The following is a 16,797-nucleotide window of genomic DNA, read 5'->3' as shown; positions in this document are numbered from 1 at the left end:
TGGGGGAGATTGGGGGGGGAATGGGGTGGGATTTGGGGTGGGATTGGGGGGGGGTTGGGGGGGATTGGGGTGGGATTGGGATTGGGGGGGATTGGGGTGGGATTGAGGGGGATTGGGATGGGATTGGGATGGGATTGGGGTGGGATTGGGGTGGGGTGGAATTGGGATTGTGTGGGTTTTGGGGTGGGATTGAGGGGGATGGGGATGGGATTGGGGTGGGATTTTGGTGGGGATTGGGATTGTGGGGGATTGGGATGGGATTGGGGTGGGATTGGGATTGGGGGGGATTTGGGGGGGGATTGGGGTAGGATTGGGGAGGATTTGGGGGGGATTTGAGGGGGGATTGGGGTGGGATTGGGGTTTGATTGGGATTGGGTAGGATTTGGGGTGGGATTGGGGTTGGGATTGGATTTGGGGTTAGACTGGGGTGGGGAGGGGTTGCGGATGGGATTGGGGTGAGATTTGGGATGGGATTGGGGTGGGATTAGGATGGGTTTGTGTTGGGATGGGAAGGGATTTGGGGTGGGACTGAGATTGGTTGGGATTTGGGGCGGGATTGGGATTTAGTTGGGATTTGGGGTGGGATTGGGATTGGATTTGGGGTCGGACTGGGGTGGGAAGGGGTTGCAGATGGGATTGGGGGGGGTGGGGATGGGATTGGGGTGGGATTGGGATTGGGGGTATGGAATGGGCATGGGATCGGGATTTGGGGTAGGATTGGGGTAGGATTGGGGTAGGATTTGGGGTTGGATTAGGGTGGGATTGGGGGTTGGATTAAAGTGGGATTGGGGATGGGATGGGGTGGGATTTGGTCTGGGACTGGGGTTTGGGATGGGATGGGATTGGGATGGGAACAGGCTGGGATTATGCCGGGATCAGGCCGGGATCAGGCCGGAATCAGGCCGGGATTAGGCCAGGATTAGGCTGGGATCAGGCCGGGATCAGGCCGGGATTAGGCCTGGATTATGCCAGATTAGGCCGGGACTAGGCCGGGATTATGAAGGAATTAGGACGGGATCAGGCCGGGATTATTCCGGGATCAGGCCGGGATTAGGCCGGATTAGGCCGGGATTATGCCGGGACTAGGCCGGATTAGGCCGGGATTAGGCCGGATTAGGCCGGATTAGGCTGGGATTAGGCCGGATTAGGCCGTATTATGCCGGGATTATGCCGGGACTAGGCCGGATTAGGCCGGATTAGGCCGGGACTAGGCCGGATTAGGCCGTATTATGCCGGGATTATGCCGGGACTAGGCCGGATTAGGCCGGATTAGGCCGGGATTATGCCGGAATCAGGCCGGGATTATGCCGGGACTAGGCCGGGACTAGGCCGGATTAGGCCGGATTAGGCCGGATTAGGCCGGGATTATGCCGGGACTAGGCCGGGACTAGGCCGGATTAGGCCGGATTAGGCCGGATTAGGCCGGGATTAGGCCGTGTCTCACCCACGCAGGCCACGCGTGCCGCGTCCAGCCGGTAGCCGGGGTCGCAGGCGCAGGTGAAGCCCTGGGGCACCCGCACGCAGTGCCCATGCTCGCAGCCGCTCAGCACCCCGCACAGCTCCGGCGGCAGCGCCTCGTCCCGGGGGTCTGCGGGGGGGGGTCCCCGTCAGCCCCCTCCCCATAAAAAAAACAAAATCCCCCCCCAAAACCCCTCAATCCCGCCCCCCCCCAAACTCACCATCCTCGCTGGCTCGCCCCGGCCGCTCGGCCACACCATGGGGCTGGAAGAGCCACGGGGGGGGGGTCCTGGGGGGCGCTGGGGGGGCTGCGGGGCCGGGAGGAGCGGGGGGGGCCCCGGCGGGACCCCTCGAAATCCTCCAAGTCCTCGTAGCGGGGGGGGGCGGCGTAAAGGGCGTCCCCGCGGGGGTCGTAGCCCCCCCCCAGCCCATAGGGGTCGTAGTCGGCGCGCAGCCCCGGGGGGGGCAGGCGGGGGCCCGGACCCCCAAAGGGGAGGGGGCCGTAGGGCAGCCCGTAGTGGGGGGGGTATTCGGGGCCGTATTCGTAGGGGGGGCCCAGCCCCGGGCCGGGGGGGCGCAGGACGTTGCAGAGGAACTCGAAGTCATCTGGGGGGGGGGGGGGGGGAGAAAAAAAAATGGGGGGGGGGCAGGTTGTGGGGTGGGGTCCTAAAAATTGGGGATGCTAAGGGGGGGGGTGTAAAGAGGTGGGGGGGGCACTGTTATATGGGGGGTGCCCAAGGGGTCTCCATTAGGGGGGGGGCGTTGTGGGGTGGTGGGAGGGGTTCCCATTATTGGGGGGGGCAAAGGGGTCCCTGTTATGGGGGGGGTCCAAGGGGTCCCAATCATGGGGGGGGTGTCTAAGGGGGACCCACTCTGGGGGGTGCCCATGGGGTCCCCATTATGGGGGTCTGGGGGGGGTCCCTATTGCTGGGGTAGGAGGGGGGCAGGGTGGGGGTCCCCCTGTGTGGGGTCTTGGGGACATGGGGACATGGGGACATGGGTATAGGGGATGGGGGGGTCGTGGGCATGGGAGGGGGCATGGGGACGTGGGCATGGGGGGGGGGACAGGGACATGGGGGGACATGGGGACACAGGGATGTGAGGCTATAGGGCCTTAGGGACATGGGGACATGGGGACAAGGGGACACGGGGACATGGGGACAAGGGGCCGTAGGGGACACGGGTGCATGGCAACATGAGGCTATGGGGCCACGTGGCTGTGGGGTCATAGGGACGTGGGGACATGGGGACACGGGGACATGGGGACACAGTGAGGTGGGGACATGGGGAGGTGATGTGGGATGTGGGGAGACAATGGGGGACACTGGGATGAAGGGATGTGGGACATGGGGACATGGGGACACGGGGATATGGTGACGTGGGACAGGGGGATGTGGGACAAGGGGAGGCGACGTGGGACATGGGGACACAGGGACACGGGGATTTGGGGACATGGGGGATACAGCGCCATGGGGATATGGGGACACAGGACGTGGGGACACGGTGACGTGGGACATCAGGATGTGGGACATGGGGACACGGGGACACGGGGATTTGGGGACATGGGGGATACAGCGCCATGGGGGTATGGGGACACAGGACGTGGGGACACGGTGACGTGGGACATCAGGATGTGGGACATGGGGACACGGGGGGGGCATCAGGGGACAGTGCCGGGCCACGGGGATGGGGGGCCACGGGGACATAGGGCAGGGATATGGGGACACGTGGGGACAGGGCGACACGGGGGGGGTGACGGTGACACGGGGGGGGTGACAGGGGGTGGCCTCACCCATGGCGCGGGTGTCGTTGGTGACGCAGCGGCGCTGGGAGCCGTCCAGCACCAGGGGGGGGGCGCAGGAGCAGAAGTAGGAGCCCACCGTGTTGACGCAGCGGCCCCCGATGCACGGCTCCGCGTCCTCGTCCTGGCACTCGTCGTTATCTGGGGGGGGGGCGGTGGTGGTCGGCAAGGGGGTGGGGGGCACGGGGGGGGGGGCTGGAAGGGGGCTCGGGGGGCTGGAAGGGTGCTCGGGGGGCTGAGGGCAGGGTGCTTGGGGTGCGAGTAGGGTGCTCGGGGTGCAGACAGGGTGCAGGCAGGGTGCTGAGGGTGCAGGGAGGGTGCACTCAGGGCACAAGTTGGGTGCTCAGGGTGCAGGTATTGTGCAGGGAGGGTGCACTCAGAGCACAATTAGGGTGCTCAGGGTGCAGGTAGGGCACGCTCAGGGTGCTCAGGGTGCTGGCTGGGTGCTGGAAGGGTGTGGGCAGGGTGCTCAGGGTGTGAGCTGGGTGCAGGCAGGGTGCTCAGGGTGCAGTCAGGGTGCAAGTAGGGTGCTCAGGGTGCAGGTAGAGCGCACTCAGGGCACAAGTTGGGTGCTCAGGGTGCAAAGAGGGTGCTCAGGGTGCAGCCAGGGTGCACTCAGAGCACAATTAGGGTGCTCAGGGTGCAGGCAGGGTGCTGGCAGGGCACAAGTTGGGTGCTCAGGGTGCAAGTAGGGTGCACTCAGGGCATAAGTTGGGTGCTCAGGGTGCTGGCTGGGTGCTGGCAGGGTGCTCAGGGTGCAGGCAGGGTGCAAGTAGGGTGCTCAGGGTGCTGGCAGGGTGCTGGAAGGGTGTGGGCAGGGTGCTCTCAGGGTGTGAGCTGGGTGCAGGCAGGGTGCTCAGGGTGCTGGCAGGGTGCAAGTAGGGTGCTCAGGGTGCAGGTAGAGCGCACTCAGGGCATAAGTTGGGTGCTCAGGGTGCAGACAGGGCACGCTCAGGGTGCTCAGGATGCAAGTTGGGTGCTCAGGGTGCTGGCTGGGTGCAGGCAGGGTGCTCAGGGTGCAGGTAGGGTGCTGGCAGGGCACAAGTTGGGTGCTCAGGGTGCAAAGAGGGTGCTCAGGGTGCAGCCAGGGTGCTCTTAGGGTGCTTTCTGGGTACAGGTTGTGTGCTCAGGGTGCAGGTAGGGAGCTCAGCGTGCTGGCTGGGTGCTCAGGGTGCTCTCAGGGTGCAAGTAGGGTGCAGGCAGGGTGCAAGTAGGGCGCACTCAGGGCACAATTAGGGTGCTCAGGGTGCAGGTAGGGCGCACTCAGGGTGCAGTCAGGGCACAAGTCGGGTGCTCAGGGTGCAAAGAGGGTGCTCAGGGTGCACTCAGGGCACAATTAGGGTGCTCGGGGTGCTCAGGGTGCAGGCAGGGTGCACCCAGGGCACAATTAGGGTGCTGAGGTCAGGGTGCTGGGGGTGCTGGGGGTGCTGGGGGTGCTGGCAGGGTGCTCAGGGTGCTGAGGGCAGGGTGCTCAAGGTGCGAGTAGGGTGCTCGGGGTGCACAGGGTGCTCTTAGGGTGCAGTCAGGGTGCAAGTAGGGTGCTCTCAGGGTGCAGGCAGGGTGCTCAGGGTGCTCAGGATGCAAGTAGGGTGCTCAGGGTGCAGGCAGGGTGCACCCAGGGCACAAGTAGGGTGCTGGGGGTGCTGAGGTCAGGGTGCTGGGGGTGCTGGGGGGGTGCTGGGGGGGTGCTGGGGGTGCTGGGTGCTCACCCACGCACTGCAGGTGCTCCTGCTCGTAGTAGTAGCCGCTGGGGCAGTAGCAGCTGAAGCCGGGGGCGGTGTTGATGCAGACCCCCCCCCGGCACAGCTGCGGCGCGAACACCCGGCACTCGTCCACATCTGGGGGGTAAGGGGGTAAGGGGGGGGGCGACGTCAGGGGGAGGGTCCTCGGAATTGGGGGGGGCACCCCCGAAACGGGGGAGCCCCTATATAGGAGGGGAACCCCAAAATAGGGGGGGTATTGCCCCAAAATAGGCGGGATGCACCCAAAAGGGGAGGGGCGTAACCCCACAAAATAGGGGGGGCATCCCCAAATTGAGGGGGCACCCTGAAAAATGGGGACATCCCCAAAATGGGAGGGGTGAGTCCCCCAAATGGGGGCCATTCCCAAATTAGGGGGGGTGAGTCCCCAAAATGGGGGGCATCCCATAAATGGGGGAGCCCCAAAACAGGGGTGGCATCCCCAAAATGGGGGGGCATCCCCAACATTGGGGAACTGCTAAATACAGGGGGGAGCCCCTGAGTAGGGGGGGGAGTCCCTAAACGGAGGGAGCCCCCAAATGGGGGGGGCCCCATTGCTGTGCCCCCCCCGCGGCCGCACTGACCTGCTGCTGAGCCCTGGGGCCCCGTGGTCTGGCCGGTCCCGTGGGGGCAGAGGGCTCGGTGCTCGGCTTGGGGGGGGGGACAGAGGTGTCACCCCCCCTGCACCTTGGCACCATCCTGACCCCATCCCCAGCCCATCCCTGTCCCCATCCACACCCCGATCCCAATCCCATCCCATCCCAGTCCTAATCCCTGGCAATACCCACCCCAATCCCAATCCCTTTACAATCCCATCCCCATCCCCATCCCAAATCCCATCACCACCCCAAACCCATCCCAATCCCTTCCCACCCCAATCCCAGTCCCATCCTCATCCCATCCCCATCCCATCCCCATTCCATCCCAGTCCCAATCCCAATCTATCTCAATCCCATCACCAACCCCATCCCAATTCCATCTCCACCCCCCCAATCCTATCCCAATCCCATCCCAATCCTAATCCTATCTCCATCCCAATCCCATCCCATCCCAGTCCCAATTGCAACTCCAATCCCATCGCCATCCCATCCCATCCCAAATCGCATCCCATCCCACTCCACTCCAATCCCAATCCCATCCCATCCCATCCCAGTCCTATCCCCATCCCTTCCCATCCCAGTCCCAATCCCCATCCCCATCCCCATCCCCATCCCCATCCCCATCCCCATCCCCATCCCCATCCCCATCCCCATCCCCATCCCCATCCCTATCCCCGTCCCCATCCCCAATCCCAATCCCCATCCCCAATCCCACTCCCACCCCAATCCCTTCCCACCCCATGCCATCCCCAATCCCCTCCCCCCCCCATAGCGTCCCCATGTCCCCACCGGTTCCAGGCGTGGGGCACGGCCTCGGGGGGGGGCAGCGGACCCCCCAGGCGCCCCCCACGCTGCAGCAGCACTGCTGCCGGCTGACGTTGGGCGCCAGCACCCCGCAGGCGGGGCTGAAGCACGCCGCCAAGCCCGGGGGGGCTTCCACGGCTCCGGGGGGGGCCGGAGGAGTGGGGTCGCTGGGGGGGGTCCCCCGCACGTCCCCGTCACCGGATCGAACTCGTGCCCCCCGTCGGGGCAGAGGCAGAGGAAGGAGCCGTCCACGTTCTCGCAGCGCGCCGCCCCGCACACCCCCGGCAGCGTCGCGCACTCGTCCACGTCTGGGGGGGAAACACGAAGGGGGGGGGCTCAGTGTCACTCTGGGTGTCCCCCCCCTGCTGTCCCCGCTGTCCCCGTACCCTGGCAGTGGTGGCCGTGCCGGGCGGCCTCGTAGCCCTGGTGGCAGGCGCACTGGAAGGAGCCGGGGAGGTTGTGGCAGGCGGCGTGGGGGCCGCAGCGGGACCCCCCCTCGGCGCACTCGTCCTCGTCTGCAAGCGGGGAGGTGACGTTTTTTTGGGGGGAGGGGGCGGTGGGGACATTGGGGGGGGGAGCGTGGAGCCGTCCCCCAAAAGCTCAGCCCCATGGGGGGGTCCCCACTGTCCCCCGATGGTCCCTGCTCTCCGTCTCCATCCTGACCCCATGGAGAAGCCCCCCTGCACCTCGACCCCATTGGCTTGTCCCCAGTGGCCCCATTGGCTTGTCCCCAATGTCCCCCATCGTTTTGTCCCCATTATCTCCCGTGGTGTTGTCCCTGATGTCCCCTGCTGCCCATCCCCATCCTGACCCCATAGAGAAGTCCCCCTGCACCTCGACCCCATTGGCTTGTCCCCAGCATCCCCGTTGTTTTTTCCATGTCCCCCATAGCTTTGTCCCTATTGTGCCCCATTGGCTTGTCCCTGATGTCCCCCATGCCATGGCCCCTCAGGGTCCCCTCAGCCTCTCCGTACCCCCATCCCCATCCCCGTGCCCCAGTCCCTGTCCCCATGGCCCCATCCCCGTCCCCATGGCCCTGTCCCCATCCCCATGGCCCCATCCCCATCCCCATGGCCCCATCCCCGTTCCCATGGCCCCATCCCCATCCCCATGGCCCCATCCCCATCCCCATGGCCCCATCCCCATCCCCATGGCCTCATCCCCGTCCCCATGGCCCCATCCCCATCCCCATGGCCCCGTCCCCATCCCCATGGCTTCATCCCCGTCCCCATGGCCCCATCCCCATCCCCATGGCCCTGTCCCCGTCCCCATGGCCCCGTACCCTCACACCCCCCGCCGTCCCGGGGCCGGTAGCCGGGCTGGCAGGGGGGCACGCAGCGGTAGGATCCGGGCAGGTTCTCGCAGCGCTCGGCCCCACACAACTCGGCCCCATGCTCCTGGCACTCGTCCACATCTGCGGGGACACCGGGGGGACCCCAAGCATGGGGGGGGGACAAGGTGGGGTGGGGGATGATGGGGACCACGGCCCCGGGCAGGATGAGCCCCGTGCGCATCACAGCCCTGTGTGCGGGTTCCCATCCCTGTCCCAGTCCCCATCCTCGTCCCGTTCTGGTCCCTGGACCTGTCTCCATTCCCATCCCATCCCCAACCCCATCCCAATCTCACCCTAATCCCATCCCAATCCCATCCCAATCCCACCCCCTATTTTCATCCATTATTGGTCTCCATCTCCATCCCCATCCCAATCCTGTTCCAATCCCACCCCCATCCCCATTCCAAACCCATTCCATCCCCATCCCAGTCCCAGTCCCAGTCCCAGTCCCAGTCCCAGTCTCAGTCCCAGTCTCAGTCCCAGTCGCAGTCGCAGTCCCAGTCCCAGTCCCAGTCCCAGTCTCAGTCCCAGTCCCAGTCCCAGTCCCAGTCCCAGTCCCTATTTTCATCCATTATTAGTCTCCATTTCCATCCCCACCCCAATCCCATCCCCATCCCATCCCATCCCATCCCAACCCATCCCATCCCCACCCCAATCCCCTCCCATCCCCCTCCCATCCCCATCCCAATCTCACCCCAATCCCATCCCCTCCCATCCCCACCCCAATCCCCTCCCATCCCCTCCCATCCCCATCCCCATCCCAGTCCCAGTCCCAGTCCCAGTCCCAGTCCCAGTCCCAGTCCCAGTCCCAGTCCCAGTCCCAGTCCCTATTTTCATCCATTATTAGTCTCCATTTCCATCCCCACCCCAATCCCAATCCCATCCCCATCCCATCCCCATCCCATCCCCATCCCAATCCCACCCCAATCCCATCCCCTCCCATCCCCATCCCATCCCCATCCCAATCCCACCCCAATCCCATCCCCTCCCATCCCCATCCCATCCCCACCCCAATCCCACCCCAATCCCACCCCCTCCCATCCCCATCCTAGTCCCAGTCCCTAAACCCATCCACTATCGGTCTCTATCTCCATCCCCACCCCAATCCCAACCCCAACCCCAATCCCAATCCCCATCCCCATCCCATCCCCACCCCAATCTCCTCCCATCCCCATCCCCATCCCATCCCAATCCCATCCCAATCCCATCCCAATCCCCTCCCATCCCCACCCCAATCCCCTCCCATCCCCCTCCCAATCCCACCCCAATCCCATCCCCTCCCATCCCCATCCCAATCCCAGTCCCTAAACCCATCCACTATTGGTCTCTATCTCCATCCCCAACCCCAACCCCAACCCCAACCCCAACCCCAATCCCAATCCCAATCCCAATCCCAATCCCAATCCCAACCCCAACCCCAACCCCAACCCCAATCCCAATCCCAATCCCAATCCCAATCCCAATCCCAACCCCAACCCCAACCCCAACCCCAACCCCAATCCCAATCCCAATCCCAATCCCCGCTCACCCTCACACCCCCCGCCGTCCCGGGGCCGGTAGCCGTGCTGGCAGGCGGGCACGCAGCGGTAGGATCCGGGCAAGTTCTCGCAGCGCTCAGCCCCACACAACTCGGCCCCGTGCTCCTGGCACTCGTCCACATCTGCGGGGACAGGGCCACCCTCGCCGCCAGCCCCAGGGTGGGGGGCACCCAAAATCCCCCCCCCCCCAACCCCCCAGCCCCTCACCGTGGCACTGGGCCCGCTCGGCGTCGGTGCGGAAGCCGGCGGGGCAGTGGCACTCGAAGGCGCCGTCGGTGTTGGCGCAGCGGCCGCCCCGGCACACGTCCCCGCGCTGGCACTCGTCCACGTCTGGGGGGGGACACGGGGTGAGGACGGGGGGGACATGGGCACGGGGTGGACGTGGGTACAGGGGGGGGACACGGGGGCAGGGGGGATACGGGGAAAGAGGGGGACACAAGGGGCTGGTGGCACCCCGTGGTACCCGGATGCGTGGGTGGGTGGTGGAGGGGTGGGGTGGGATGGGATGGGACTGGGGTGGGATTGGGATTGGGATGGAAATGGGGATGGGGTGGAAAAGGGATGGGATGGGATTGGGGTGGGATTGGGATTGGGGTGGAAAAAGGGTAGGATGGGGATGGGATTGGGGTGGGATGGGGATGGGATTGGGATGGGGATGGGGACTGGGGTGGGAATGGGGATGGGATGGAGACAGAGATGGGATGGGGGTTGGGATTGGGGTGGGATGGGATGGGGACAGGGAGAGACATTGGGATGGGATAGGATGGGGATGGGATTGGGATGGGGATAGGATTGGGATTGGATGGGGACATGGATAGGCACGGGGATGGGACTGAGTAGATTAACTGGGACTAAAAAACCGCAACTGGAATAGAAACCACAATGAGAATGGGGACTGCAATGGGACCGGGATGGGTATGGGGACGGGGACAGGGACAGGGACAGGGACAGGGACCGGGACCATGCCGGGCTCTGACCAACGCATGCGGTGCCCTCGGGGGTGCTGGCATAGCCCTGGGCGCAGAGGCAGCTGTAGGAGCCCTCGGTGTTGAGGCACTCGCCGTGGGGGAAGCAGAAGTCGCCCTCCAGGCACTCGTTGACATCTGTGGGCAGATGGGGGCCGTGGGGGGGCCGTCGGGTGTGGGGGGGACACGGCACCATCCCCACGCCGCCCCCACCACTCACCCGCGCATGGCGCGCCGCCGGCACCCACCCGGTATCCGCGCCGGCACTGGCAGTGGAAGGAGCCCTCGGTGTTACTGCAGCGGCCGTGGGGACCGCAGGGCGAGCCCGTGGCGCACTCGTCCACGTCTAGGGGGTGGCACAATTAAGGGTTGGCCCCCCCCTCGGGGGGACAGGGGGGACGTGGGGGGACGCGGGTACCTGCGCAGCGCCCATGGTGCAGCTCGAAGCCGTCGCGGCACGGCCGGCACTGGAAGGAGCCCGGCGTGTTGGCGCACTCCTGGCCGGGGCAGGCCAGGTGGTTCTCGCACTCGTCGATGTCTGCGCGGCACGGAGAGGGGGCGGCGGTGGTGGCACCGCGGGGAGGGCGTGGGTGGTGGCACCACGGACGGGGACACCACGGATGGGGACACCACAGATGGGGACACCACGTATTGGGAGGTTATGGATGGGTTCACCATGGATGGGGACTCCATGGATGGGGACACCACGCATGGGGACACCACGCATGGGGACACCACGTATTGGGAGGTTATGGATGGGTTCACCATGGATGTTTAACCCCGTGGCTGGCAACACTATGGCATGGTGACCCCATGGCTGCTGACCCAATGGATGGTGACCCCATGAACGATGACCCCATGGGTGTTGAACACGCAGATGGTGTCCCCATACCCTTGGTGTCCCCATACCCTTGGTGTCCCCACACCCCGGTGTCCCCACACCCAGTGTCCCCACAGCCCGGTGTCCCCACACCCCCGTGTCCCCGCTCACCCTGGCACTGTCCCGTGGGCGTGCTGGCCTGGTAGCCGGCCGGGCAGACGCAGCGGTAGCCACCGGGCAAGTTCTCGCAGCGGCTCTGGGCGCAGGGCGAGGGGCTCTGGGCGCATTCATCCACATCTACGGGGACACGGCCACCTCAGCCCCATCCCCGTTGTCCCCATTGTCCCCCTCTGTCCCCCCCCCGTCCCTGCTGACCTTGGCAGTCGGTGCCGCCGGGGCCGGGCCGGTAGCCGGGGCCGCAGACGCAGCGGAAGCTCCCCACCGTGTTCTCGCAGCGGCCGGGGGCGCAGGGCCGGGGGCTGCGCCGGCACTCGTCCACGTCTGGGCAGGCGGGGGGACGGACGGCAATGGGGACAGACGGACGGACAGGAGCGGGGACGGATGGAGAGGTGGGTGGGAGGGAAGGGGGAGAGGGGAGTGGGGAGGTGGGTGCGCGGGGAAATGGGGGCACGGGGAGGTGGGGGCATGGAGAGATGGGTGGGTGCGTGGGGAAACGGGTGCATGGGGAAATGGGGGCAGGGGGAAATTGGGGCTTGGAGAGGTGGGTGCACGGGGAGGTGGGTGCACAAGGAAGTGGATAGATGGGGAAATGGGTGCACGGAGAAATGGGTGGGTACATGGGGAGGTGGGCGCATGGGGAAATGGGTGCAGAAGGAAATGGGTGCGTGAGGAAATGGGTGCATGAGGAAATGGGTGGCTGCACGGGGAAATAGGTGCACGGGGAAACGGGTGAGTGCATGGGGAGGTGGGTGCATGGGGAAACAGGTGCACAGGGAGGTGGGTGCACAGGGAAATGGGCGCACGGGGAAATGAGTGCAGGGGGAGGTGGGTGCATGGGGACATGGGTGCCCAGGGAGGGGCCGGGCGCCGCTCACCGATGCAGTGGGTGCCCTGGGTGCTGAGCCAGAAGCCGGGGTGGCACAGGCAGGTGTAGCCGCCCTGGCGCGGGACGCAGCGCCCGGGGCCGCAGATCCGCGGGTTCCGCTCGCACACGCTGCCGGCGGCTGCAAGCGGGCACACGTGAGTAACACATGTGTGTGCAAACGGGCAGGCGTGCAGCTGTGCACACCTGTGCAAACATGCACGCATGCACACTGTGCACGTGTGTGCAATCAAGCATGCATGCAACTGTGGACATGTGTGCAAATAGGCATACAGGACACATGCACACGTGTAGGCGTGTGTAAGTAGGCATTGTGCACACGTGTGTAAGCAGGCATGCATGTAGCCGTGCACACGTGTGCAAATAGTCATGCATGCAAACCGTGCACACGTGCACAATATATTTAGCTGTGCATGCATGAGATGCACACGTGCTACTGCAGCTGCATGCAGCTGGGCAAGCCTGCAATGGTGTGCACACGTGTAACACGCACGTGTGTAACTGTGCACGCCTATAACTGTGCACAAATGAGACTGAATAAATGCAAATTGCACACGTAACTGCTTGCACATGTAACTGAGCACACGTGCACATGCAACTGCACACATGCAGCCATGCAAGCATGCAACCATGCACAAGTGCACAGCCACATGCACACACGTGTGACCTTGCACGCCTGTGCTGAGATGTGTATGTGCAACGGCGCAGAGCGTAACCACACGTGCAAAAAATAAAATAAAATGCACGCACACAGCTGCACACAGTGCAACCCTGCGCACATCTGCAACCATGCATGCGTGCAACGGTGCACACACGTGTGCAGCCGTGCACAAGTGCCCCAGCCCTACCTGGTGCCGGACCCTCCGGGCCGGGTGGCGTGGGGAGGGGTCCCAGCAGCCCCAGGGTGGGTCGAGGCACGATGACAACCTCGGGGGCTGGTGGTGGCACCTCGGGGATGCGCGGTGGCACCTCGGGGACGCGTTGTGGCACCTCGGGGACGTCTGGTGGCACCTCGGGGACACGTTGTGGCGCCTCAGGGACCCGCTGTGGAACCTTGGGGACATGTGGCACCTCAGGGACATGCGGTGGTGCCTCAGGGACACGTGGTGGCACATCAGGGACATGTGGTGACACCTCGGGGACACGTGGTGGTACCTCGGGGATGCGTTGTGGCACCTCGGGGACACGTGGTGGCACATCGGGGACCCGTGGTGGCACCTCGGGGACACGCGGTGGCACGTGTGGGACGCGTGGTGGCACCTCAGGGACGCGTTGTGGCACCTTGGGGACCCGCGGTGGCACCTCGGGGACAGGCGGTGACCTGCTGGGGGGCGGCCGACCGGGGCGCCAGCGAGCTGTGGGGCAGAGCAATGGGGTGAGGGGGGGTCCTGGCAGCCGGGGGGGGTGGGGGGGGACAAAGCGGGGGGGACAAGGGGCTCACGGGCGGCGGTCCCAGCTGGGGAGGGGACACGGGGACGCCCCAGGGGGACACGGGGCAGGTCCTGGCCCAGGTAGCGGGTGTTGTAGTGCAGGTCGGAGGCCGAGTAGTGGTAGCCGGGGCCGGCGGGGCAGATCTCCTTGAACCCCTCTGCAATTGAAGGGGGGGGAGGGGGTGTCAAAATGGACCCCCCCCCAAAAAAAATTACCCCCCTCCCCCAAAAAAAACCCCCCTCCAAAGGGTGAGCCCGTGGCTTTGGGTGCAAATCCCATGAAACGGAGGCTCCCCAAAGGGTTTTTGTTTTTTTTGGGGGGGGTCCGCCCTAAAGGGTTTTTTTTGGGGGGATCCCAAGGGGTTGGGGGGGTCCCGGGGGGGCTCACCGGAGCCGAAGGGGGGGCAGCGCTGGCACGCCGGCCCCCAGGCCTTGCCCACGCGGCTGCAGCAGCAGATCTGGCGGGTGATGTTGCGCAGGGTGGGCAGCGCGCAGCGCCCCTCCCGCAGCACCCGGTAACATGGCCCCCGCGCCTCCGAGATCACCTGGTGGGCTGGGGGGGGGGGGGGCGGGGGGGTGGTACCGGTCACCCTAATCCCAATCCCAATCCCAATCCCAGTCCTAGTCCTGGTCCTAACCCCAATCCCAATCCCAACCCCAATTCCAATCCCAACCCCAATTCCAATCCCAATCCCAGTCCTAGTCCTGGTCCTAACCCCAATCCCAATCCCAACCCCAATTCCAATCCCAACCCCAAAACCCCAATCCCAATCCCAATCCCAATCCCAATCCCAATCCCAGTCCTAGTCCTGGTCCTAACCCCAATCCCATTTCATCCTGTTCCCATCCCAATCCCACCTCATCCTACTCCATCCCCATCCCACCCCAATCCTTTCCCCTTCCTCTTCCCTTCCCTATCCCCTCCCAATCCCAATCCCAATCCCAATCCCAATCCCAATCCCTATTCCATTTCAGACCACCCCCATCCCCATCCCATCCCCATCCCCTCCCAATCCCAACTCCAACTCCAATCCCAACCCCTACTCCCTCCTCACCCCATCCCCATCCACATCCCAACCACAATCCCAATCCCAACCCTAATCCCAATTCCAACCCCAATCCCAATCCCTACCACAATTCCAGGCCTTGCCCCGACCTCAACCCCAACCCCAATTCCAATTCCAATCCCAATCCCAGCCCCAGCCCCAGCCCCTGCCCCAACCCCAATCCCAATCCCAATCCCAATCCCAATCCCAATCCCAACCCCAACCCCAGCCCCAACCCCAATCCCAATCCCAACCCCACCCATAATCCCAACCCCAACCTCATCCCCAATCCCACCCCCAACCCCAACCCCAATCTCAACCCCAACCCCAACCTCACCCCCAATCCCAATCCCAATCCCACCCCCAATCCCATCCCGATCCCAACCCCAATCCCAATCCCAACCCCAACCCCAATCCCAGCCCCAACCCCAACCCCAACCCCAATCCCAATCCCAATCCCAATCCCAATCCCAACCCCAACCCTACCCATAATCCCAACCCCAACCCCACCCCCAACCCCACCCCCAATCCCATCCCGATCCCACAGATGCAGCTGCTCCGGGACGAGTCCAGGATGAAGCCCTCGTGGCAGAGGCAGGCGAAGCTGCCCCGGGTGTTGGTGCAGAGCCCGTTCTTGCAGAACCCCCCCTCCTGGCACTCATCCACATCTGGGGGGGGGACGCACACACACAGGGTGGGGGTCAGCACCCCAAAACCCCCCCCATCCCCTTTTAACCCCCCCAAAAATAAATCTCCCCAAACTCACCCACGCAGGAGCCGTTGGCGCGGCGGAAACCTTTGGGGCAGGGGTGCTGCCCCACGGCGGGGGGGTTCGCTGCAAATGGGGGGGGGGGAGGGGGGGACAAAGTGAGCCCCCCCCACACACCGCAGAACCCCCCCCAACCCCATAACCCCCAAAAAAACCCCGCTGCCTTACGGGGGTCGGCGTCGCAGGGCTGGCACTCGTGCACCCCCCAGGCCACACCGGCCCCCCGGCAGCAGACGTCCTGGGTGCGCAGACCGGGCAGGGGCGAGCTGCACTGCACGGGGCGGGGGGGTCGGGGGGCGCCGGGACCCCCCCCGTGTCCCCATGTCCCCCCCCACGTCCCCATGTCCCCACCTGGATCCCCAGGTCCCCCTCCGTGTCCCCACCACGTCCCCAGCCCCACATCCTCGGCCACCTCCCCGTGCTCACGGTGCCATCCCCATGTCCCCACCCCAATGTCCCCATCCCCATGTCCCCATCCCCATCCCAATGTCCCCATCCCCATGTCCCCATCCCCACCCCAATGTCCCCATCCCCATCCCAATGTCCCCACCCCAATGTCCCCATCCCCATGTCCCCATCCCCACCCCAATGTCCCCATCCCCATGTCCCCATCCCCACCCCAATGTCCCCATCCCCATCCCAATGTCCCCACCCCAATGTCCCCATCCCCATGTCCCCATCCCCACCCCAATGTCCCCATCCCCATCCCAATGTCCCCACCCCAATGTCCCCATCCCCATGTCCCCATCCCCACCCCAATGTCCCCATCCCATCCCAATGTCCCCACCCCAATGTCCCCACCCCAATGTCCCCATCCCCATGTCCCCATCCCCACCCCAATGTCCCCATCCCATCCCAATGTCCCCACCCCAATGTCCCCATCCCCACCCCAATGTCCCCATCCCCATGTCCCCATCCCAATGTCCCCATCCCTGTCCCCATGTCCCCATCCCCGCCCCCAAGTCCCCATCCCCATCCCCATGTCCCCCATCTCCCCAGGCACAACTTGTGGCCATTTCCTCAAGTCCTATCATTAGTTATCTGAGAAAAGAGGCTGACCCCCTCCTCATCACAACCTCCCTTCAGGAAGTTGTAGAGTACAATGAGGTCTCCCCTGAGCCTCCACTTCCGCAGACCAACCACCCCCAGCTCCCTCAGCCGCTCCTCACAGGACTTGTGCCCCAGGCCCTTCCCCAGCTTTGTAGCCCTGCTCTGGGCACACTCCAGGGCCTCGATGTCCTTCTGGTACTGAGGGGCCCAAAGCTGAGCACAGCACCTGAGGGGCGGCCTCACCATGTAATACACAATAAATGTTTGTTCATTGTCTTTTGTATTATAAAAACAAGGAGTTCTGTTTGAGGAGCAGGAGTTGCAAAAGATCCCTGCTGAAGTAAGGAGCTGTATAATACTTGGCTAGACACTATGAAAATTC

The 16,797-nt window shown here is 64.7% G+C and overlaps 1 protein-coding gene across 1 annotated transcript; it reads right to left on the bottom strand.

Annotated features, from left to right (window-relative positions):
* Positions 1-2,230: 2,230 nt before the first annotated feature.
* LOC140000216 (latent-transforming growth factor beta-binding protein 4-like) lies at positions 2,231-15,906 on the bottom strand. Its single transcript, XM_072030016.1, has 18 exons — positions 15,363-15,906; positions 15,142-15,264; positions 13,939-14,103; positions 13,562-13,708; positions 12,969-13,475; positions 12,113-12,241; positions 11,433-11,558; positions 11,229-11,354; positions 10,656-10,775; positions 10,458-10,583; positions 10,250-10,375; positions 9,480-9,602; positions 9,263-9,394; positions 6,788-6,916; positions 6,387-6,709; positions 5,583-5,648; positions 4,969-5,097; positions 2,231-3,400 (listed from the first exon to the last, which is right to left on the bottom strand). Exons 1-18 carry the CDS (start codon positions 15,865-15,867, stop codon positions 3,119-3,121), a joined length of 3,384 nt encoding a protein of 1,127 aa, XP_071886117.1. The 5' UTR covers positions 15,868-15,906; the 3' UTR covers positions 2,231-3,118.
* Positions 15,907-16,797: the final 891 nt, after the last annotated feature.

Source organism: Anas platyrhynchos, chromosome 33 (genome assembly GCF_047663525.1).
Source record: "Anas platyrhynchos isolate ZD024472 breed Pekin duck chromosome 33, IASCAAS_PekinDuck_T2T, whole genome shotgun sequence".
Taxonomy (NCBI): Eukaryota; Metazoa; Chordata; class Aves; order Anseriformes; family Anatidae; genus Anas; species Anas platyrhynchos.
The sequence above is the reverse complement of the archived record's forward strand: the minus strand, read 5'-3'. Positions and strand labels throughout refer to the sequence as shown.

What these genes read in the sequence shown, in the direction of transcription:
- LOC140000216 (XM_072030016.1), bottom strand. Translation starts at nt 15,867, where the DNA reads ATGGGGATGGGGACATTGGGATGGGGATGGGGACATGGGGATGGGGAC. An exon ending in CCCAGCTGGGACCGCCGCCC is followed by an intron (nt 13,476 to 13,561) that starts GTGAGCCCCTTG and finishes TCTGCCCCACAG; the next exon opens with CTCGCTGGCGCCCCGGTCGG. An exon ending in CCAGGGCACCCACTGCATCG is followed by an intron (nt 11,559 to 12,112) that starts GTGAGCGGCGCC and finishes CCGCCTGCCCAG; the next exon opens with ACGTGGACGAGTGCCGGCGC.